Source organism: Fundulus heteroclitus, chromosome 3 (genome assembly GCF_011125445.2).
Source record: "Fundulus heteroclitus isolate FHET01 chromosome 3, MU-UCD_Fhet_4.1, whole genome shotgun sequence".
NCBI lineage: Eukaryota > Metazoa > Chordata > Actinopteri > Cyprinodontiformes > Fundulidae > Fundulus > Fundulus heteroclitus.
Window position 1 is genome coordinate 41,589,952 of NC_046363.1, and position 24,892 is coordinate 41,614,843.

The following is a 24,892-nucleotide window of genomic DNA, read 5'->3' on the forward strand; positions in this document are numbered from 1 at the left end:
AGCTTGAGCAGTGGTGGATCAGTGAATAAATTATTATGGTCGGCTCAGCCTCCAGCAGAGAGGAGACAGTGCGTGCAGACATTGCAGCTCAACAGCAGCACGATTGTGTTCTCTGCACGCACCCGTATGTTTCCTGAAGCTCTGCTGATCTGCTCATTGCAGTCTGCTCCTGTATTCTGAGCGACAGCACAGAAAAAAGATTCAGATAATCATCATGCTAATACATTTTTAGTTTGTTCCATTGTTTATTGTGCACATAAATTACAACTTCACAGTGAATCAATACTGTTTTCATGTTTCAGTGCAAAAAACGTCTAATATACAGCATTAAATAGGGTTCCACTTACACTATAGTGGGTAACTGACTCACTGACTCAAAAACTCCAGTCACTTTGGTGAGTGACTCATACAAACTTAAGTCAGTAAAAAATAAACTTAAGTCAGTAAAAAAAAAAAATCAAATTTCCCATTATTTGTGTGAACAGGTCACCGAACCAGATACTAGAGATTTGTTTTTTCTACAGTTCCCACAGTAATCCAGGCTGCGTTGAGGAGGACACACATTGGAATGCTTTGATCTTGGTGGCAGAGTAAAAGACTGCATCTTCAGACTGCCCAGATTCATATTCGGGATTGAACATATAAGGTCAGACGTCATTTCAGAACATTTTTGCCATCTTGCACACAGAATTTATTGACTTTCTGAAATGAATGCTTGTGAAAAATGCCGACTGATAGTATGTGGTATGACACGAAGGTGTGTTTACACTCTCCTTAGTGCAATTCATACGTCACTTCAGGACTTCATTTAATAATGGCTGTGTCCGTGGATTGCTTATACTCTGCTTTCGCAAATGTGTTTGGGTGTGACAGGAGGTTATTATGCAGCATGTGTACATTATGAATACATCAATGTGTTGTACAATGAATATGGCACATTTTACATGAAAACGGTTTTCTACTATTTTCTTTTTTTTTTTTTTACTTTAAACAGGGTTGAAGTTAAAATACCTGAATGTGTTACAATAAATATTAGATACACTCAAAAAGTTAATTTATAAAATCCTATTCTCTTTCAAAAATTCCCAAAGTTTAGATAAGAAATATGTTTAACTTTTAAACTTTTATTTATTTGTATTTAAGGCTCTCCACATGACTTCCCTCAATCTGAGTATTTCATCTTTAAATAGATAAAGCCTTCTTCTCACAGATCCATGCGTTTGTTTCATTACAGCTCACTGATCTCCATTCTCTGTTCTGGAGAGAAGTTACACACTGACCATCAACAGGCTGCTGCTGTATCCAGGCTCTAAGGAAAAACATCTGTTAGATCAAGGCTGATAGATTTGTTTTCTACAAAGTTTAAGAAATAAAGTGTCTCTCACTGATTGGTCAGATCACTTCCATCGATCCATCTCCATTTCTCTCCTTCAGCTCTGAGGCCAATCCAGTATCCTGTAATGTTGTCATTAACCCAACTCTTGTCTTTAACAAAGTTCTGTGGAGAATGAGATAAAATGATTACATATTTACTTCACTTACATGACCAACAGGTTTTAGAGAAAATCTACTTTTAGTTCACATAAACAGTTCCACAGCTCTGTCTTTACCTTTTCTTCTTCATCACCAACAACAGTCAGATCTGAAATCTTTCCTCTGCAGATTTCTCGTGCTTCTTCCCAGGTTTTCTGATTCGGAGGTTCAGCATTATTAACTGCATAGCAGCTGGACTGAGATAGGAGCCAGCCTTTCTGACAAGAACTACAATTTCTCTCTGAAACAACAGAGAACAACTAATTAACATTTGGACTGACCAACATTTTATTATTGAAGGTAATATTTTAACACAACTAGAAAAGAACATACTGTTTTCTTTAGGACAGTATTCATCAACGCTCCACTGAGCTCGACTGACGTTCTGCTCATTCCAAGTTTTCTCCATAGTTTCTATTTGTTCTGTGAGGTTTTTCTTCTCTTCCTGCAGCTTCTGTGTTTCATTCTTCACTTCATCAAGTTCTCTTGTCAGGTTTTCTTTTTCTTGTTTTAGGTTTACTTTTTCTTGTGTCAGGTTTTCTTTTTCTTGAGTCAGGTTTTCTTTTTCTTGAGTCAGGTTGTGAACATGGATGTTCAAATCTGAGCTGAGTTTCTTGTTCATGTCTGTCAGGTTGTAAATTTCCTCCAGCAGCAACGTTTGGTTGGCTTTCAGCTGTTTTAGCTCCTGTTCATCACTCTTGTGAGGAAACACATCTGTAAAACATCAAAGTATTAAATACCATATGGTGGTAATTGTCATGATCTTGGCACTAGTGCTGGTGTGATTCACCATTTGACACACCTGTGCAGCTTCGCCCCATTCTCATCAACTTCACCAGATCCACCTGCACCTCTGACTATTTAACCAGCTCTCAGGCCAGTCACTAGTGCCAGATTACTACGAGCCATCGGTGAATTTAATCCAGCGTTCCTGTTTCCTGTCTGTCTGTTTGTTACCTGACCTGTTTCTGCCTCCTGACTCTCTGTGCCTGCTTAACCCCTGTTGGACCTGATTGTTGTGTTACCTGGGTTTCTAACCTGCTTCTGTACCATGACTCTGCCTCCGGATTTTTTTTTGGATTTTGTCTGAATCTCTGATTACCTGGCTCGGAACCTGGATCTGCTCTTGGACTTCGGACTCTGGTTATCCCCCCGATCATCCTGTCTGACTCTGTTATCACGGTTCTGACATTGTGCCTGTTTTTGACCACCGAGCTCCTGTCAGTCCCAGGAGTAAAATAATTTTCCCTGATCGGACTCTGGATCGCATCTGGGCTTCACCAGCGACATTCTCCACTAACAGGAGTCTGCACTCACCATCTCTGCTTGGATCCGGATTGTGAGAAGTGGCTCCTGTCCCAGACACTAGTGATTCATCCTCGACCTGCAGCAGTTTACGTCTCAATAAACAATTTTTTTATGCTATCTGATCATGCCTGGCTGAATTCTGGGTCCTCTGTTTCTGGTCTAATAATAATAATAATAATAATAATATTAATAATAATAATAATAATAATAATAATAATAATAATAATAATAATTCAATCTGAAAAACTCACACAGAAAGAAAACGACAATTAGAAGAATTTTATTGATACAATTATTTTGAAACTTTGGCGCTCAGACCTTGGCAGGAAACATTAGCGCTGAATTTTACTTTAATATGCATAAGCAGATGTATGAGAATAGGGATGTTTCCCCCAGGCCTGAAACTGGTGGTGGAGTGGAGATAGATGAAGTTGGTTCAGTCCATAGAGGCTGGTTGGCGAGACAACCTGCTTGATCTGTATTGGTGGGATCCAGTAGACTGCGTAAGCTGGTACAAGTGCTTCACTCAGAGACCCAGAAAGATAGATGTCCAGCTTGGATAAACACAGGTTTACATGAACCTGTCCATGATGAGCAAGCATGAAGTGACAGTGGAGAGGAAAAACTCCCCTTTGAGGAGAAACCTCTGGCAGAACCAGGCTCAACATGGCGGTCTTCTGCCGGACCGATTGAAATGTGACAGGGAATTCCGTAAGAGTCCGGGAGGATTTTCACTCTGATAGGGACGCCGTTGTAGGAGCACCACAGGAAGCCAGATGGCGCATGGCTATGATGGTGGAGAAGGGGATGGAGGTGGGTTGAATCAGGTAATCTGAATCCAAATCAGACATTGCGCAACCACTGCTTGCACTTGGCTGGGTAGCAGGCTGAGACGTGGATTTGAAGACCTTTTAAGATGAACTCTGGATGGATGGTAATTGGGCTTTGTGGAGGTGTGGTTCAAAGCCGACTGGCTTGCGTCAGATGAGCGGATGAACCTCTGATTGGATGATTGTAAGTTTCTTTAATTGAATTTCCGCCTAGGCTTCATTTCAATCTGAAAAACTCACAAGGAAAGAAAAAAAACAATTAGAAGAATTTTATTGATACAATTATTTTAACACTTTGGTACTCAGACCCCAGTAGGAAACATTAACCCTGAATTATACTTTAAAATGCATAAGCAGGTGTATGAGAACAGGGATGTTTCCCCCCCAAAAAATTGCTGAGGTTGAGGCCAGTGCGTCAGCATGCTCAGAAGGCAGAGAGACTTGAATCGCAAGCCAAAAAAACATAGAACAGCAGGATGAGGATTAGAGGAGATGTGCAGCGAAGCCTTACCAAAAGGGGGCCATTGCCGTGAAGGCTTACCAAAATGTTCAGTGAGATGAATTAGAGCAAATTTTGCAAATAATTGGCATGCAAAATTATAGGATCTGAGAGTGGAAGAAGCTAAACCTGACAATGTAAAACTGGAGGAAAGTAAGACTGGAGAGAGTGGGTTAATTGAGAATAAGTTCCTCCAAAGGAGGAACAGGGGCCAAATGATAGTCGACTGTAAGTCGAAGTTGGCAGAAAGTCTGGAATTTGAAATGGGAAGAGTTAGATTGGCCAGAGCTGTGAGAATAATATTATTGCGACTGCTTGCTAGATAAATGGCATGAGAGATTGAGAGGAGGAGCGATCTTTATGCTTCAACACTGAAATGTAATCACAGTAAGCAGATGGTAAATGGTAAGTACTTGTATAGCGCTTTAACTAGTCTTGACGACCTCCAAAGTGCTTTACACTACAGCTGCCCTGGGGCAAGCTGACAGAGGCAAGGCTGCCATGCACCGGCGCCACCAGGCCCTCTGACCACCGCCAGCAGGCAATGCGGGTGAAGCGTCTTGCCCAAGGACACAACGACAGAGACAGTTAGAGCGGGGGATCGAACCAGCAACCCGCCAATTGCAAGACGAACTCCCTAACCTCCTGGCGACATGGCACAGAGATATGCGCTTCTTTCTTCAAAGCGGGCCCCATAAATGGCAAGCCGTAGCTACTCTATAGCAAGCCGTAGCTAGCTATAGGGTAGACCTCGCAGAGAGGAGAGATTTGTAAATTTAAGAGGGGAGAAGGCCACAAATCTGTGAACCAACTATTTTAAAGAATCCCCCAAAACCTACGGGTGGCAGCATCCGTAAAATTTAAGCATATCTACAGACAGAATGACGTCATCATAGAAAAACATTTCCTGATCCAGTCGAGAAGCAGTCTAGACCAGAAGTAAAGGTCAGAACGGCAGCCCTCAACCAGAGTATCCTGTTCAAGGAGGGATGTGAACGGAATTAGCTCTTGGGGGATGATGTGCATGAGAAATTGAGGTGACCAAGCAAGGAGAGCAACTGACGCTTGGAAATAACTCATACGGAAAAGTAAGACTGTGATATCTCGTGAATCCGAGAGCTTGTCTGTGGGCAGGGAAGTCATCATGGCTACTAGGTTGCGATCAATACCTAAAAACTCAATATTAGGTTCAGGGCTGACAGGTTAAGTTTGTGAAAGGACAAATTAGGATTAGTGAAGGGAAGATCTATAAGAAGTAATCGACCAGAAGATGAAGAACGGATGGAAAACGGGTAACACTTCTTTAAGATATTATTCTAAAAATAATGTTTTGCTTAACTCGGGATTTGCATTGTGAATGGCTGAAACACATACCAAATGCTGCTCTGAATCAATTAAGCTAATTTAAGCTCATTCCATGTTCTTTAAAATTAAATTTGGTTCTTTAACTCAGATCTGCTGTGAACCAGGATTCACAGAATTATTATGATAAAACTGATGTTGATGATAACCCACTTTTTGTCTTTGTGTGTACATAGTTCCTTAGCTTAGCTTCTTTTTATCTTTAATTTGCTTAGCAGTTTTAGTTTAGCCTCACCAGCCTGCAGAGGGGAATTGAAAATAGTATCAACCCAGACAACAGCACCCACGGTGATGCTCTCCAGATGTTCACCATATTTCTTATTTCTGAGAAGCTGTAACTTCCCATTCTACATGTGCAGAGTTTGCTGTTAAAAGATCGCCAGGACTTGAATCATCCCCCTCAACTACCGTACTGACATCAGCTCCTGGCTGACATTCACCGTACAACACCCAACAAACAAATCTATTAAACATTAAATAACTTAGTGTATAATTGCACAACACCTGAAGTAATGGATGGGCAAAACATTGAGATGACCGATGGAATGACAAGAGGAACGAAACGTGGCCTGGTCAGGTCTGAATCCAATACAGACCAGTCCAAGGGGATGTCGTATTGCACCAGGGTTGCAGCAGCTTTAATAGCGAACGATTTGTAATATTGATAAAAGTTATTGCTGAATTCCATATGAACTTCTGCAATTAAAGAGAGATAAGTATCGACTCAACCCTACGGTCCGGGTAAATTGAACATAAAATGTCACCATAGACACTGAATGCAGCAAGAAATTGGCCAATAGTTAGGTCTTTGGATGAACGGGGATCAGAAGATTTGAAAATGGCTGTGACGTCACTTGCTAATACAACCTGCTGGTCGATATTTTATTATTATTCTTTTCTTTTAATAAAGCGGAGATGTGAAGAAACATTAGCGTGTCAGAAGATAGTAGGAAAAAGAAGAAATGCAAGGCAAAATAGAAAAGAGGAGAGAGTGATAACAAAGTTAAGATTTGACAAACAGGACTTAATTATATGGTTTTTAAAATTCAAAAGCATACTACTTGCAAATGCGTTTACTGTTGAAAATATGAAACAATAGAACATGTTATATTAGAATGTTATAAGTATGAAAGAGAGAGAAGATATGTGAGGAAAGGGTTTGAAAGAATTCAGGAAAAGGTTAATTTATTAAATATTTTGAGGAAGAATTTGGGGAGTTAACATATACAAATAGATTTTTAAAGGAGAAGTCCGGTCAGCAAGGAAAAATCAGTGGATCATTAGCTATACCTAAAACTAATACGTCCGTGGTGATTTAATGAATTTAGCGTTATTAATCAGAAAATAAAAGCACGTAATGTTGTGGTGAGGCACTGTGCTCTACAACCTAATTCAATAGGAATTATTTTACACAGCTGCGATCAACAAGAATTATTTTGGATTTCGAGAGGACTTCACCATTGAAATTCGCGAGAGCTATTGTTAAAGTGACAATGCCCAAAAATGTTCTTTTTTCACCTTTCCGATTCATGATCTACCACGGGTTCGTCGTTGGATTGCCAACTTGAAGAGGGAGGATTTGCCATCAAACTTCTGGTCAGAAAAACACCCACGTCATCTGTAGTCAACATTTCGAAGAAGAATGTTTTCAAGATATCGCTGGAGATAGGCACCAGCAACCCCCGCGACCCCGTGTGGGATCAAGCGGGTCAGAAAATGAATGGATGGATGTTTTCAAGATGACACGAGAGCGAGAATTTTCGGTAGGTTTTTCTTTTTTATAATGTAAAATTTGTCTCTTTTTGTTTAAGAGGCAAAAAACAATATTTCGGCATGAAAACGGGTATTTATTTACAAAGGGACAGATAGGGCATTGGGATTTTCTCAACAGCTGATCCCGCAACCTGACGTCACAAACTGGGAGGAGGCAGTACTGTTCTTCACCAAGATGGCTGCCCCGACTACAGGACCTTCAAATGAAAATTACTCTTACTTAAAAAAACTTATTATTCAATAGTATGTAATAATTTTATATTTAAAGTACTTTCAGCAGTTTGAATTCTGATTTTGACCGGACTTCTCCTTTTAAACACAAACTAAATTATTTCATAGAATTTGATTATAGAAGGAATTTGATTATAGAAGGTGTGTTGTATGAATGAATGAATGCATGTATATATATATATATATATATATATATATATATATATATATATATATATATATATATATATATATATATATATAAAAACAGACCATCACGAACCACACTCCATACCAGTAAGTGGCGTTAATGCTACTAAAAGTTTGTTGCAACCGGCAATACAAGAAGAAGAAGAAGAAGAACGTTAGCGTGCAGAGGAATACACGTTCTTCCTGAATGGGGGACGGTCAGGATAAAAAGCGTGATAAGCGAAACGCAGTCGATGGAAAAATTTATGAATGAAAACATGAGTGTATACATGTTACCTGAGTTGGCCTGGGGCAGGCATTAGCGAAGTTGGCGGCAGAGATGACGTGGCAAGGTGGGGGGTCTCCAAGAGCTGGAGGAGGATTCGTGGTGAGGGATAGCGGAGCTGTGGATCGAGAAGCCAGCTTGGCAGGGAGAACGGAGGATTTGCAGGTTTCATTTGCGGCCAGGAATTGGAGTTGACGGGAGAAGAGCAGATGGTGGGGTGACGGAGATGAGTTGCCTCAAGGCAGGAGGGAGGCCAGCTGAGAAAGCTGAGCGGAGTCCATGTTGGAGCTGGGCAAGATATCCTGGAGCGTAATGCAGAGGTCAGAGAGGATGGATTTGCGGCTAGACGGGCACTCGTACGAGCAGGAGGATTTGAGGATAAGTTGGTGTCATCTTGACGAAGGAACAGGGACCCGGCAGGGTCATCTGATTCCAAATAGACATTGCACAACCACTGCTTGTGCTTGGCTGGGTAGCAGGCTGAGTCGTGAATTTGAAGACCTTTTTATGATGAACTCTGGATGCTGATTGGGCTTCGTGGAGGTGTGGTTCAAAGCCGATTGGTTTGCGTCAGAGGCGGCTGAGCCTCTGATTGGATGAAGGTAATTCAGTTTCTTCAGTTGAATTTCCGCCTAGGCTTCATTATTATTATTATTATTATTATTATTATAAATAATAATAATAATAATTAATAATCATCCATCCATCCATCCATCCATCCATCCATCCATCCATCCATCCATCCATCCATCCATCCATCCATTCTCCGGGGTCGGGTCACGGGGGTAGCAGCTTCAGTAGGGAGGCCCAGACGTCCCTCTCTCCAGCCACTTGGGTCAGCTCCTCCGGGGAGATCCCAAGGCATTCCCAGGCCAGCAGAGAGACATAGTCCCTCCAGCGTGTCCTGGGTCTCCCTCTGGGTCTCCTCCCGGTGGGACGTGCCCGGAATACCTCACTAGGGAGGCGTCCAGGAGGCATCCTAACCAGATGCCCGAGCCACCTCAACTGGCTCCTCTCGACGTGAAGAAGCAGTGGCTCTACTCTGAGTCCTCCCCGGATGACTGAGATCCTCACCCTATCTCTAAGGGAGAGCCCAGACACACTACGGAGAAAACTAATTTCGGCCGCTTGTATCCGGGATCTCGTTCTTTCGGTAACGACCCAAAGCTTGTGACAACAGATGAGGGTAGGAACGTAGATCGACCGGTAAATCGAGAGTTTCGCCTTTTGTCTCAGCTCTCTCTTCACCACAACGGATCGGTACAGCGCCCGCTTCACAGCAGACGCTGCACCAATCCGCCTGTCGATCTCCCGCTCCATCCTCCCCTCATTCGTGAACAAGACCCCAAGATACTTGAACTCCTCCACGGGGGGTAACACATACTCCCAAACCCGAAGAAGGCCCTCTACCCTTTTCCAGTTAAAGACCATTGTCTCAGATTTGGAGGCACGGATTCTCATCCCGGCCACTTCGCACTCGGCTGCGAACCGCTCTAATGAGAGCTGTAGATCACGCCCTGATGAAGCCAATAGGACCACGTCATCCGCGAATAGCAGAGACGCAATCCTAAGGCCACCAAAACGGATCCCCTCAACACCTTGGCTGCGCCTAGAAATTCTGTCCATAAAAGTTATGAACAGAATCGGTGACAAAGGGCAGCCTTGGCGGAGTCCAACTCTCACTGAAAACGCGTCCGACTGACTGCTGGCAATGCGGACCAGACTCTGACACCGGTCGTACAGAGACCTGACAGCCCTTATTAAAGGGTCCGGTACTCCATACTCCCGGAGTACCCCCCACAGGATCCCCCGGGGGACACGGTCGAATGCCTTCTCCAGATCCACAAAGCACATGTAGACTGGTTGGGCAAACTCCCATGCCCCCTCCAGGATCCTGCTGAGGGTGTAGTGCTGATCCGGTGTTCCACGGCCAGGACGAAAACCACACTCTTCTACTTCTTCTATCCGACGGACCCTCCTTTCCAGAACCCCGGAATAGACCTTACCAGGGAGGCTTAAGAGTGTGATTCCTCTGTAGTTGGAACACACCCTCTGGTCCCCCTTTTTAAATAGGGGGACCACCACCCCAGTCTGCCAATCCAGGGGAACTGCCCCCGCCATGTTAACCAAGACAGCCCCACAACATCCAGAGCCTTAAGGTACTCAGGGCAAATCTCATCCACCCCCAGGGCCTTGCCACCGAGGAGCTTTGTAACAACCTCGGCAACCTCAGCACCAGAGATGGGAGAACCCGACCCAGAGTCCTCAGGCTCTGCTTCTGCAATGGAAGACGTGTTGGTGGGATTAAGGAGGGCTTAAAAATATTAATAATTATTATAATAATTTGAACAAAGTTTTTCTTTCAAAAGTGACACAGTCCAGTCCTGATTGTTTTTTTTTTTGTTTGTTTTTTTTTTGTTTTTTAAGTAATCCAAGGTTGAGATGTCCATCTGACTTTGTTAATATCAAAACGTTTAAATCTTGTCATCTGCGCTCCATGGAAATGAACAACTGGAATTTTTATTAACATCTCTCTTTTTTTAGTTTCAATAATGCGACCAAAGTAAAAAAAAATTAAGTACTATATTGTTAGGCAAATTTTTAAACTACAGATTTCTAATGTTGGTAATCTTTTTAGGCACAAAAACAGATTATTTTAAAAAATCTGTCTAGGCCTCCCTATTGAATATTTTACAAATTAAGCTAAGGGAACTCGTGTCAGAACATGTAGGCTTAATTTAAACATTAAATATTTGTTTGGGGTCATTACATTATCTGAGCTTCTGATTGTTAAATAACAGAAGAACCTTATTTCCAAATCTTTATATTTCACATACTTACAGTGAACACAGACTCCAACAATGACCAACACCAAAATCACACAGAGAATCCCAAAGCAACAAGCCATCTTCTGGTACCAGCGATATTTTTTTTCTGCTTTCTTGTACGACAAAAGTCCTGCAGAGACTAATCAGAAAATATCAAACATAGGGTTTTATTAGGACAAAATATAACTACAGCGAAATCTACTTCAGTTGTATTTTGTCAAATTCAAACTGAAGCAAAATTGAACATTATAATTTAACAAAGGTGACAGAGAAAATACTTTTATAAAGTTTTATTTTAAAATACAACTAATAAACGTTGTAAACATAAAACAATGTCGGACTCCGTAATTTTGTAACATGTTTAGCCGCATATCATCATTTAACTGCTGGTTGTCAAGGTGGTGTCCTGAAAATGACATGGGCTACATTGATAACTGGTGAACTTTAAATTAATCCTAAAACCATTGGCATCATCCCAAACATGATTACTTTGTCCTCAGTAAATGAGGTAGCGTTGGAGGCATCTTTATAACTTGATCTGTGTTTAGACGCAGTGAAGCTTTCTGAGCGATCTATAACTCTAACTTCATCTAAACCTTCAACTTGTATGTTAGACCCAATCCCAACTAAGTTATTTAAGGAGATATTCCCTCTGATCAGTGGCCCTATTTTACACATGCTTAATCTATCCTTGGTAAATAGATATGTACCACAGGCTTTAAAGTAGCTATTATTAAGCCTTCACTTAAGAAACCCTCTCTTGATCTCTTGATATCTAATCGTCTTTTATAATTTCTAATAGTTGCTCATTTATAGTTGCTAATCAAGTATGTGAACATTTACAAAGTAATGATCTGTTTGTAAAGTGTTAGTCAGGCCTCAGAGCTTGACATATCACTGAAACAGCTCTGGGGAAAGACACTAATGATTCTTCTAGGTTATAAAAATAGCCCCAAAAAACAACTAATATTTCATAACAAATGAATACTCCGTAGTGCCAAAGACAATATTTTGTCATATATATGCCTATAGCTGACTTTGCAAGGCTTAAAAAAGGCTTGATTTAGAACCTTTAATAATAAAATATTTTTTTCTTTGTTTTTTCAAACTTACAAGTTGTTTCAGCAGTTTTTTGAAATCTTTCATTCTGCTTCTGCACTTCAGCATACTCAGCATCTTTGGCCGTTTTAGCTGAAAAGGTTGAAATTTAAAGTAAATTTTTTATTTTTAACATTTTACCTTGAAACACATTGTGTTCTATTTTACTTACCATGAGCTGGTTGTTTGTTCATCTTCACTTCATCATACACAGTCTCTTTCTCATTTTTGGCTGCAAGGTCAGAAAATCAGTGAGCTTAAATGCATTTAATGTTTAAAAAACACATTCCAACATACGTAATGCAAACTAATATAATTGATTGTAAATATATAACTTTGACTTGTAATAGGATAAGCAATTAAAATATACATTATAACACAGTTTAGGAAAGGCGGGTCATAAAGTCAGAATCAGAATCAACTTTATTCACCAAGTTTGTGGGTACAAACATGAAAAAAGCATAAGGTATCATTCCTTGCACATGGAATACTGGCCTGGGACCACATGCTGTGCCTGGAAGCAGCAGATTACAAAAGTTTCCATTCATTAACCAACCAACCAACCAACCAGAATCAGAGCCATCCAACTGCATTCTTATGGAAATATTAAAGGAATCTTTGATTTGATTCTTTGTATTCCAAAAATACAAATTGAAGTCAAACTTGAATAAAATTTTTTATTGTGGCCTTTATTTCCAGCATTTAGACAGGAAATGGGCAGAAAGAGAAGGAGGGAAGGGAAGACATACAGCAAAGGGTCCTGGACGGCTGCGTCGAGAACTGATAGCCTTGGTACTGGGACCCAGTTAGTTTTGATTCTGACTCTACATCACAAGCCACTCCAAACTTGAATACCATTTAACTAACGCTCTGGGAGAAGATGTGGAGATATTTCTCTGAGTCATTTCTTGACTTTTCAAGATCAAAGCACATTTGTTTTTCTTGCATTACATGTTTTCTTGTCTTTCTTACTTTTAAGTTGAGATAAGGGAAACCTGTCTTTCTACTCTACCACTATTTGTGCCCTGTAGTGAGTCTTAATAACATTGCAAAAAAAAAAAAAAAAAGTATATAAATAATTATAGGAGTTTTTATTTGTTGGAATGCAGCATTTCCAAAGACCAACAAAATCCTACCAATGGTAAAATAAAAGCAAGTTCTTTTTTGTTAGTAAGCCAAAAACCATTTACTTTGTGGTCAGATAAAAATATTATCATTCTCATTTTGTAAAGGCTGGATGTTTGTCTTGGTTTAAGTTACAAAATTAAAAAAGATGATTATACTATGAGTCAATTAAAATTCAATAAGTTATCTTTTATTCAAAAGATAAACGTTTTGTGGCAAGAAATACGTGTTTTAGGTGAAAGCAAGGGCAAAAATGGTTTGTAAAGATTAATGAGCCCTGCTTTAGGGAAACCGGAAGTCATGAATTATACTTTAGATTTAATTTCTATAATTAGTTGTGTGAATATAACCCTTGTGTGAATATAATGATAACCCTTTCCCCATATATGCTAGCAAATAGTAAGAGCACTCTACAGTGACTGGTAGAGTATTTTATGATGAACAGAAAAGCTCTTGGGAACACAAATGTAACCATAACTATCTGTGCAATTCAGTTTTCCATAGTCCTTATTGTGTAAAATGTTTGATTTACTTTTTACACAGTAGCCACTTTTACCCTTAAAGACACCAACAGAAAAAAAACTCAACAGCATTATCAGATAATCAGAGACGCAGACTGAGTCAAGTTGTTGTAGAATACCCTTCATTCATGCAGAGAAATAGAAACTTACCTTCTGATTGAGGCTGTTTCTTAGTTTTGATAACTATTGACGCATAGTTAACTTCATCCTCTGCCATCTCTGCAGCCTTTTGTTGAATTTGATGTGACTGGAAAACTAAATACCCTCTGAGTTCACATTTATTAGGAAGAAGAGCATGTTTCCTCTGTGGCAGGTCTGCCTTTTTATGACTCTTGATGTGCATACTTCTGCTTTTTTGTTTGTGTCAATGATTGGATCTGAAAACCTTGACCCACGTTTTTTTTTATCTTAAGTGATTTATTTTTTTCAAACTTATTAAAAATGTATTCTTTAATTACAGTTATTGGATATGTTCTAATTTCTAAAGTATGTGTTTTTAGCTTTCCTAGTGGAATGTTAAGTTGTACATTATGTTCCTGTTTGGTGAAAATGTCTTTAAAAATGGTGGTTGACAAATACAGCTGAACCCATTACTCTGTGAGGTTTACTCCAGTAGATATCAATTAAATGCCAAATCAAAGAAAGGGTGTTACCTCATCCCAATGCTTTTATTAGTAGAACAGAGTTTTCTTAAGAGATGGAAATTTAACATTACAGAAAGCAGAAGCACCAATTGTTTACCTGGATTAGACAGATGGAGTATTATATTCCAGAGCCTGGAGCTGGACAATGAAAGACTCTCATGAGGATATTAGTCAACACATAAACTTTACCTTCTTTTTGCAGAATGACCATGACTCGAGTGGAATTTATTGTGGTTTTGTTTGACATCCCACTCTCTTGATCTTTGTAAATTGCTTGAACTTAAGGTGCTTAGCTAGTAATTCTGGGTGATCTAAACTGGAAGTGATTTCAACCAGTTTCAGACTAATTTAAAGCTCAGTATCTTGCTTTAAATCTGTTTAAGTTATTAGTTCTACCAGACCAAACATCAAAGTCCCAGAAACATTATCGGTGGTTGATCTCATATTAACAAACGTCCCCCATAAACTAGCAGAATGCACTCCCTGAAGAGGACAGCGTCTACCAGGAGATGTTAAGGCCCATACTCCCCTCCAGTTTGACAGACCCCAAGACCCACCAGTGCACCAGAGACCCCGGGTAATGCCAGACACCTGGGTATGCACCAGCCTAAACCCCCAGCGACATACTCCACAAGACCCCAAAACCCCAGGACACCCAGCAGAGGGTGGCACACTCCAAGAACCCTAAGCCCTGGACCCACCCCAGACCCACCCCAGACCCACCCTGGAGCAGCACAGCTACCAGGCCAGTAACCCATGTCCACTGGCAAAGACCCCCAAGAGCATCGCAAGTAGTCGCCAGAGGCCATCCCAAGGCCCCCAATGCCCTGCCCCAGTGAGGGCCATAGACCAATCAGACATCCCACTCGGGCACCCACCAGACCCCGAGACCCAAGCACCCCCCAAATCAGCCACTACGCCCCACAGGACACATCCTCTAGCAGAGAGGAGACAGTGAGTATAGACATTGCAGCTCAACAGCAGTACAATTGCAGTAAAATTACTCATCATGCTAATACATTTTTAGTTTGTTCTTTGGTTTATTGTGAACATAAATTACAACTTCACTGTGAATCAATACTGTTTTCATGTTTCAGTGCAAAAAAGCAAGTTTTGTCATATGTGAAACAAATTCTCAGATATGGAAAAATATCATGATTGATTTTTTTAACGTCTAATTAAACATTACAACATTAAATAGTGTTACACTTACACTAAAGTAGTCCGTGGGTCCAGAATCTGTAGGACGTCTCCTTAAGAACTTTCGTATGAACTGTCAGGGGGCAACTTTCTTCCACTTGGATAAGTTGCTACACATAGCAGTGATCTCAAAACTCCAATGTCTCCACGTTTTCACTTGCACATTAATAAGTTATAGCCGATAAAAAAAATCTAAACTGTTGCGCTCCAGTCCAAGACGTCACATGATTCGAGTTTTGCTGCTCAGCCAATCACATCGCTGCATTGTCTGCTGTGCGAGTTCAACCAATTCATCATGGCTGCGCCCGTAAGATGTTTGTATGCATCTGTTTCCAGATGAAGAAAAGCCCAATAATACCATTTTCTGGTGCCAGTTGGCAGAGATCTTGATGGCAAGGAAAAAGAAACAGCCCAGTCCATCCATCCATCCATCCATCCATCCATCCATCCATCCATCCATCCATCCATCCATCCATTCCATTTTCTAACACGTTTATCCCTGCTGGGATCTTGAGGGGTGCCAGAGCCTATCTCCAGCTCAATGGGCGCGAGGCGGGGTATAACCTGGACAGGTCACCAGTTCATCGCAGGGCAGAAATAGCCCAGACTTTTGCCCAATTTACTGTAATATCACCAAGACGTGCTGCGCTAGGATAGAACAGGTGTCATGCCAAGCAAGTAATCACCGCCAGAATTTGGATCCCCTGCATCGGGAGCGCATTCAGCTGGAAGAATGAATCCAGTCAACTCCTCCCCATTTCCAACCTATTAGGCGTGGAAATTAAGATGTTTTACTTTTCTTAATGAAATACAGAAATGGTGTTGTTACATTACCGTTCAGTTAGTGGAATAAAACTGAAAATTTAACACTAGTTAGTGCTATCGTAAAGGATTGCTATGCCGGTTAAAACTCGATTGATCACTCAATATAACACGTTCTAGGAAATTAAACGGCTCTGTGGTCATTTCCACATGTGCCACGAAAATATTAGCTTCATGTTATTAGATTGTCGCATGTCTGTCAGCTGAAACCAAAAATCACCTTCCTGAGTTCATCACAACTGTCTGCTGGTTCGTCTTTTTTCTTTTTCTTTTTTGGTAGCTAGACCCGCATGAATGGATCATATAAAGCGGATTTCACGTGTGATCAAATGAACACTGAATAAAGGTACAGCCAAAATTATCAGATCTAATAAGATTTTAATTCAACCAAGAACCATATAGAGATATTAACCATATTAAGAAAACGAGATATGCCGCTTTTAGGAGTTTAAAAAATCTATTTAATTTTATTAGAAAGCAGGTCTTGGTGATATCACAGTAAATTGGGTAAAAGTCTGGGCTATTTCTGCCCTGCGATGGACTGGCGACCTGTCCAGGTTATACTCCCCCTCTCGCCCATTGACAGCTGGAGATCAGCACCGGCACCCCTCACGAACCCAGCAGGGATAAGCCTGTTAGAAGATGGATGGATGAATGGATGAATGGATGGATGGACTGGGCTGTTTCTTTTTCCTTGCCATCAAGATCTCTGCCAACTGGCACCAGAAAATGGTATTATTGGGCTTTTTTCTTCTGGAAACAAATGCATACAAACATCTTACAGGTGCAGCCATGATGAACTGGTTCAACTCGCACAGCTGACAATACAGCGATCTGATTGGCTGAGCAGCCTAACTCAAATCATGTGACCTCTTGGACCGGAGCGCAACAGTTTTGATTTTTTAACGGCTATAACTTATTGTAGTCTGCTCCTGTATTCAGAGCGACAGCGCAGAAAAAAAAAAATACATTTTTAGTTTGTTCTATGGTTTATTGTGCACATAAATTACAACTTCACTGTGAATCAAAACTATTTTCATGTTTCAGTGCACAAAAGCAAGTTTTGTCATATGTGAAACAAATTCTCAGATATGGAAAAATATAATGATTGATTTTTTCAATGTCTAATATACAACATTAAATAGTGTTACACTTACACTATAGTGGGTAACTGACTCACTGACTCAAAAACTCCAGTCACTTTGGTGAATGACTCATATAAACTTAAGTCAGTACAAAAAACGTCAAATTTCCCATTATTTGTGTGAACAGGTCACTGAGCCAGATACTAGAAATGAGTATTTTCTACGGTTCTCACAGTAATCCATTCTCCATTCTGAGTAGGACACACATTGGAATGCTTTGATTTTGGTGGCAGAGTAAAAGACTGCATCTTCAAAGTAACACTGGATTCAGAGTAGGCTCTGCTTTTTGGATTCTGGTGATGTCCCTCAGCTAAAGTTAAGACCAAGTGTCTGTACTAGGCTGTCTGGGTCATGTCTGGATATTGATGTGGAGCCAAAGTGTGGCAGGAATGAGGAAGAGCCATGGTGAGATTAAGAGAATTTTAGAAAAAAAATGGAGAACTCACAAAAATACAGGGGAAACACAGGAGCAAAGACCACAAATTAGGAACAACAGAGTGTAATGTACAGAATTCAACAAGGAAGAAACAGAAACCAGGAACTTAGATCCTGTTACAGTTTGGTTGCATTTCTACTGTTCATTTATAAGACACTGACACAATTTGAAAACAGGTTCCAGGGTGTAATGTTTGAAAACGTCCCTGTTTCTGTTGTTGTGTAAACAAATATAACTGCAGAGATCCAAAAGTTTATGGCACAACTTTACCAACTTTCAAGGTGCATGAAGAGGGTTAATGAACTGGTAGATTAAAACTTCTTGAACACTTGAAGGTTCAGGAGCAGACTTTATTGACAGACCTTCTTCTATAGGCCTTCTTCAGGGTCATTACAAATCACCACATCAGTTATCTTTAAATAAGAAGTACAATGCAGAAAAATTCTAATAAGCCAATTACTTATTCACACATACATATGCTGACCAATCAGCATAGAGGGTTGCATAGTTAAACTAGTGCCTGATATGGAGTCTGACGTGGGTAAGATGAGACAAGGATATCCAGGAACGTAAATGAAGGTCAGAAACTCAGTAAGGCAGCCAAGAACTGCTGGACAAGAACTCGCATATGGCTTTCAATAATCTGGGGTCTGCTGTCTGTGAAGTCTCAGTATATGAAGGCAGATAAACGGGTTCAGGATGTTGAGATGTTCTTGATTGCCATGACTGGAGAGTGACGGATAACGCAGACAGCCGAGCCAGAACATGACACCGTGTTTATTAGGTGTGGCGGCTTTTACACAGTATGTATGCACATGTTGAGTTTCTAAGAACATAACACCTCTAGTTGCACCCTAGGAACACTGGTTTTGTTTCTATTGCTGCAGTGTAATTGAAGGTTGGAATTAGAATTCTGTCATGTAAATGTGTTAACAGAAATACAAAAAAAGTCCCCTTCTTATTGTTGTTGTATAAACAGGCCTTAGATACAACTGGGGAAAAAAAATCAACTACACAACAAACAGGTGAGAACAAGTAACATAAATCTGGCAGACATAGATATATAGACACAAATGTTTCTAACAGAATTTTATTGGTAAGAGAATCAGTCTGTTTTACAACATTACTCTATAAAGAATGATCCTGTCCCGCTTATTATTGTGAACATAGAGCTCCACAGCGACATCTGGTTGGGCCCAGCCTCACTGGCCCCAGATGCAGAGACGCCATAGGTCATGATTTAGGTTTTTGTTTGTTTGTTTTGGGACTTTTTCTAGTTTCAGCCTATCACCTCTCAGCCACCAGACACTATCCAATCAGCTCAGTCTCCTTAGCCAACAGTCACCAGTCAATTAGCCCAGATCAGCTCCACCTGCTGCCAGTAATTACTGCCAACAAACTCATAGTTTAAATTTATCAATTGCTTTTGTTGCTTTTTGGGAAATGATTTAAGAAAAAAAAGCTCAAACATGTAAGTTTCCGAGGGAAAAATTAAGTAATTAATTTTTACATAACTAATATTTACTAGTTTGTCAGGATCTTCTAATTAATTATTGTGGCTCCCTGGTTATCCTGCAGCCCGTTTATATTGTGCAGTTTTATTATTGTTCACATTTAGATCCTGTATCTGTCATAAGTTCAGTTTTCTATTGAGTATTTATGTTAGTAGTGTATTTTTGTATCAGTTAAATTCCTTTCCTGTGTTAGTAAGCTTACGTTTTCATGATTTTTGTAGTTTTGTTAAATCTTTACTTTCTGCCTGCCCATGCTTAGTCTACTTAGGTTATTTCTTCATGCCTGGTCAGTCTTCATTTTTCCTTTAGATTCAATTATCCCTCTGCCCTGCCAGCTTACTACCTCCTTTTCTTCTGCTTAATTGCCTTTTACTCCTCTAACCTATGGTCATTTGGTCCACCTGCTTCTCCTCCTTCCTCCTTTCCTATATCTTCAGTCAGCTGAGTCATAATCAGCCCTCTGTCTTTGTACTCTGTTCTGGTTATCTTTGCTGTGTTCCTGTATTCCTGTATTCCTGGCATCCTGTGAGGCTTGTTTATTCATTAAAATCGTCTTCACTTTTCAACGTGTGACTTTTGCACTTCAGTTCTAATACTCAACACCTGACACAGTTCCTTTCTGATGAAAGTTCAGATGAAATCAGAACTCTTTAAATGGTTGAAACATAAAACAAAACTGAAGTTATTATCTTTGGACCTAAAGAGGAACGAACTAGAGTCAGCAGCAGCTTCAGTTCTTATAGCTACAAACTAGAGATCAGGCCTGAGTTCTGGGTGTAGTGATGGACTCAGACCTGAATCTTCAAGGACACATAAAGACAGTCACAAAGTCAGCCTTCTACCACCTTAAGGACATTTCCAGAATTAAAGGACTGATGTCCCAACGAGATCTAGAGAAACTCATCCATGCGTTTATCTTTATTGCATTGATTACTCCAACTGTGTTTTCACAGGTCTACCTAAAATATTAATCAGACAACTGCAGCTGATCTAGAACTCTGCTACTTGTGTTCTCACTACAACCAGGAAGATGGAGCAGATCGACCCGGTTCTGACGTCCTTCCACTGGCTCCCTGGATCTCAGAGAATAGACTTTAAAATCCTTCTGTTAGTCTATAAATCCCTGAATGGCTTAGCACCAAAATACATTAAAGACCTGATGTTGCTGTATCAACCCTCCAGACCACCCAGATGTTCTGGTTCTGGTTCTGGTCTACTCTGCAGAACCAGACCCAAGCATGGAAAGGTTTGGATCTCCAAACATCTTATAAATGATCATATAAATGATCTCCATTTATATTTTATGCATTTTGATTACATTTCTAGCGAGAAGTATGCATAGTATTTTCATAATCTTCGTTCAGGAAATAATAATAATAATACACATGATTCATTGCGGGTTGAAGAGCATTCTTTAAATGGAAACAGCAGTGGTGGGGAAGAGTGAAAAGCTGTGAATAATGTTGGATATGTTACGTTTACTGTGACATAAAAGTAACTAAAAGTTTTTAGGTGAAAATTTAGCAGTGTAAAACTGAAATATCTGCTCGGTGTATTAACATATTGCTTAATTTTGAAAGTGCTTGGACACCTGCAGACATCCCCACTTCTGCTACTCTAACAGCCAGCTCGCCTCGCCACCGTTCACCTGACGGGACATTTGAGACTTGCTATGCCAACGAGTTAAAAGCAGGAGTAATTCAGACAGATGATATCTAACGATAATATTTGGCTATTTTATTACTAACATACTCTACAAATAAAGTGGTTTAAGCTTTGTTCAGAAATTAGAGTTTGGGTTTAGGTTGTTAAATGTTTTGTTAATAAATTAAACAAATGGTATTTGTCATCATTTTATTTAGTGGTACATTTCTATATCTATGAACATATAATTTGCTTTGAACATTTATAAAGAATGAGATTAAAATTAAATATTAAAACAGCAGTTATTTAGTGAAGACAACGCAATCAGTCTTTGGACTCCATTTGTTCAGATTTAAAGCTGTGCCTTTATGCCATCTCGCTTCCTAGACAACTGACCTTACAATGACGTAAGGGCAGGGACAGCCAGTGAAGGCGACACCATTCAAATTAATTTCTTCCGGTCTTTGTTTTTTCAAAGTCAGTGAAGGACCCAGTCTACTTGGGCTGGGTACTTTGAAGGATGCCGCCCCTGAATGGGGTACCGCGAACAAGCTATTTTTAGAAACGTAACGTCACGATGACGTCACATCACGTGGTACGCAGTGGGGCAAACTCCAGAAACCCGCCGCTGTTTTGCTTTAAAAAAGACGTGCGTTAGCCTAGGTTTTACTCCGTAAATGACTGTATTTTCCAAATCTAAGACCATGGTTTTTAAACATTGTTGCTATGGAACGTGCAACAGCGACTCGAGGTACGCTGATCGGCCGCATATGAAGGATGTTTTCTTCAAGACTGCCAAGGAGAAATGTGTGCTTGGTACACCGGGGCGGTAGGCCTACATATGTAGCAAGCATTTTGTCGGAGGAAAGGGCACAACCGAAGAACATCCTGACCCAATTCCAGCGACATCAAGTCAAGGTAAGAGTATTTTGGTGGCCGACATGTTAATAAAGTAGCGCCTGCTACCATGACAGCATATAGGCTATCATGGTAGCAGGCGCTAACATGATACCCTGCTACCAGGATAGCTTACTCAAAAACATTTCAAATGAGACAAACATTAAACATATACCGATTCCTGGACGGTGATTGCAAACAAAAAAAAAAAAACGGCCGACGCCGCCATGATAGCCGCGCAGGAAAAAAAACAAAGCTTACCGTTCATCAACTCGGCCAGTTTTCCAGTCTTTTTAAGCCCTCGAACCTCAAGCCATCGTTTGAGCTGAAGGTTGGTGTGTTCTTCGACAGTGCGCCCAGTAAACCGTGCGCCTGGAACATCGTCTTGGGAAAGTTTAATGGCTGCAAAGTCGGTCATATAGCTGGTTCTGTTGCGCTTGTAATAGCTGGGTTATCCGTGCGTTCTCTCCTGTGTGCCCTACCTAAGCGGCAAAAGGGGCGTTGCTCTTGAGACGGTGACGTCACGTGCGCGGTACCCCATTCAGACACAGCTCTTGTTTGCAATGAAAAATGCAACATTTTAAAATATAATTCCATACATTTTAATGACATTTCTAGCAAGCGGTACAAAGTTAAAGTGGATGATATAAAATATGTATCATACCACTGGCAGCTGACTGTGGATTATTTAGGAGTGAGGAAATTTTACAGGTGGCAAAGATTGTGACCGTAATACATTTCCCCTTGTGGACCAATGTGGCTGCTACACGCTTTCTCAGTGAGACTGGGTTTGTGTGAAACCTATTGACATACAATACTGTAACACCTTACTACAAAAGAAAGTACACATACAGAAAGGAATGGGAGGTCAATCCAAAACTGAAATGGTGGAGTTCCCCACCATAAAGGGGTTAAGAACCTTGGAACATTTCTCACTCGCTCATCCTGTAATGTTCTGGTTTTATGTTTGAGTTATTTTGCTCTCCTGCTTTAGGTTCTCTGGTTGCTTTGAGTTTTGTCTTGTCTGGGTTTTTATTTACTGTTAGTTTATCCTGTTTTGTCATCAGTTTTAGTCTTAGCTTTATCTTCTGTTTTAGGTTTGTACTTCAGGGTGATTTTGTTTCTTAGCAAGTTTGTTGTAGTTTCTGTCCACTTGTCCTGTCAGCTTTTTAGTTTTGGTTTCTGATTTTTTTCTTGTTTTGATCCTCTGCACTGATGTCTGGTCTAATTACCTACTCTGCACACCTGCCTTACTCCACCCCTGCTGCAATCATCTCTGACCGGTTTCACCTGCTTCCTCCTTCATATAAACTGTCGAGACCAGACATCAGTGCCAGGTCGTCTGTTTGAGTATGGGTGAGTCTCCTCCTGCAAGTTTCTGTTTATTGGTTTGCTTTTGGATTTTTGACCCCTTGTCTTCAGTTATCTGAGCCATCCTCTTCCTGTCTGTTCCTGTCCTGCCTGCCCCGTTAGTCTGTTTGTTTTTGTGCCGTTTTTTGGTTTGACGATCTATTTGGCTTTTTCCCTGTTTTTTGATTTTGTTAATAAAAGAGAAACCTGAACTGAACCTCTGCTGGTCTGGCTGAATTCTGGGTCCACTTTCTCAGTTCATTACACATTCAGTCTATGTAAGAAAGAGAGACTGACCAAATGAGTTCATGCTGGTGTTGGGTAACCCAGGAGCTTTGACAGCATTATTGCAAAGCGACCTTTGGGTTGGTTATTTGTTTTTTCTTATTGCTTACTTTGTGGGGAGTCTGTCTGTGTATCCTTTTTTTCTTTGTTTAAATGCAGTTGGGTGCTCATGGCGTGTTATTTATTATGTGTAAAAGTTTAACACTGGCAACCCTGGACAAAAATCATGGAATGAAAGGAAATGTTTATAAGTGGAAGTACAGACATTATTTTTGTCTCAAAGAGAAAAATGCAATTAATACTAAAAGAGGTTCTTTACATCAGTTGTAAGCACTTTCAAGCTCACAAATGATCCCTCAACATCGCAAGCTTCAACAGAATTAGTCTGTGAGAAACTTGGGGTTAAGTGCCTTGCCCAGGGGCACATCGACATGTGGCAAGGAGAAGCTGGTATCGAATCCACAACCTTCTGATTGCCATATGACTACTCAACCCAACAAGTTGCCCTTAAGGAATCAAATGGAATGGACTATCTATTCAAGCTGTTGGTGTTTATGTTTTGATTTTAATCTGTGTCTTCTTTTATCATTTGGTAAATATTTCCTTATTTAGCTCTTTTCTTACTGTTTAGGATGTTTTTGCCATATCACTTCCTTTCCCTAGACTCTTCGTTGTTCGATTAATTTCTTTAGTGCTTTCTTTTGTGTTTTACTTGTGATCCTTTTTAGATAGTTAGATTTCTGGTTAACAGCTTTTTTTTGCTCAGCTCTATTCATTTTGTCTTTTCCTCCTTTCCTGCTTTGCCTCTCTGATTAGCTCCTCTGCTTTGCTCTCATTTCTTATCCCTGCCTCAGTGTGTATATATATAAGTCCCTCCAGGATTTCACAGCAGTTTTTAGTTACTGTTGCTGCCTAAAATGCCTGATTTGGCAGCAGCATTTGTGAACAGTTGGATAAAGGCTGCAATGTTTTCATTTTTTAATTGCAAAACCACCTGAAAATTGTTTAGAGTTTATTAAAAAAATTCAAATATTACAACATTTTTTGTGTAATATGAGCACTGGGAGAATATATTACCACCTAAAATAACCCTCTTTAAGTTGTAGCTTGTTCTTTAAACACAAAAAGAAAATAAAAACAAAATTTCAAGTTAATTAAACTTGCAGTACAAAAACAATAACAAAACTTTTCCTCTTCAGTATCTTTGAAAAATAACTTAATAAAATACTTTCCCAATACCATGTAAACTGTGCTAACACACAACCACAAATGCAATTCAGTTTTCAACAGATATTGAACACAAATACTAGATAAATAAAATTCTGCCAATGAAAATTAGGTTGACACATGCTTAATGTAAACAGTTGTTTGAGTTGGGTTTTGGGCATGACAT

General features: G+C 40.1%; 1 protein-coding gene across 1 annotated transcript; it reads right to left on the reverse strand.

Moving 5' to 3' along the window:
* Positions 1-1,111: 1,111 nt before the first annotated feature.
* On the reverse strand, positions 1,112-13,779 carry LOC105923490 (C-type lectin domain family 12 member B). The gene is made up of 9 exons (XM_036127907.1): positions 13,713-13,779; positions 12,089-12,148; positions 11,932-12,009; positions 10,832-10,957; positions 2,054-2,247; positions 1,867-1,999; positions 1,611-1,774; positions 1,386-1,498; positions 1,112-1,309 (listed from the first exon to the last, which is right to left on the reverse strand). Exons 1-9 carry the CDS (start codon positions 13,777-13,779, stop codon positions 1,183-1,185), a joined length of 1,062 nt encoding a protein of 353 aa, XP_035983800.1. The 3' UTR covers positions 1,112-1,182.
* Positions 13,780-24,892: the final 11,113 nt, after the last annotated feature.

Bases quoted from the DNA above. Each gene is read 5' to 3' on its own strand.
- LOC105923490 (XM_036127907.1), bottom strand. From the start codon at position 13,779: ATGGCAGAGGATGAAGTTAACTATGCGTCAATAGTTATCAAAACTAAG. The intron at 12,010-12,088 runs GTAAGTAAAATA...CAACCTTTTCAG, and splicing joins GAACAAACAACCAGCTCATG to CTAAAACGGCCAAAGATGCT. The intron at 2,000-2,053 runs GTAAACCTAAAA...GATGAAGTGAAG, and splicing joins AAAACCTGACACAAGAAAAA to AATGAAACACAGAAGCTGCA.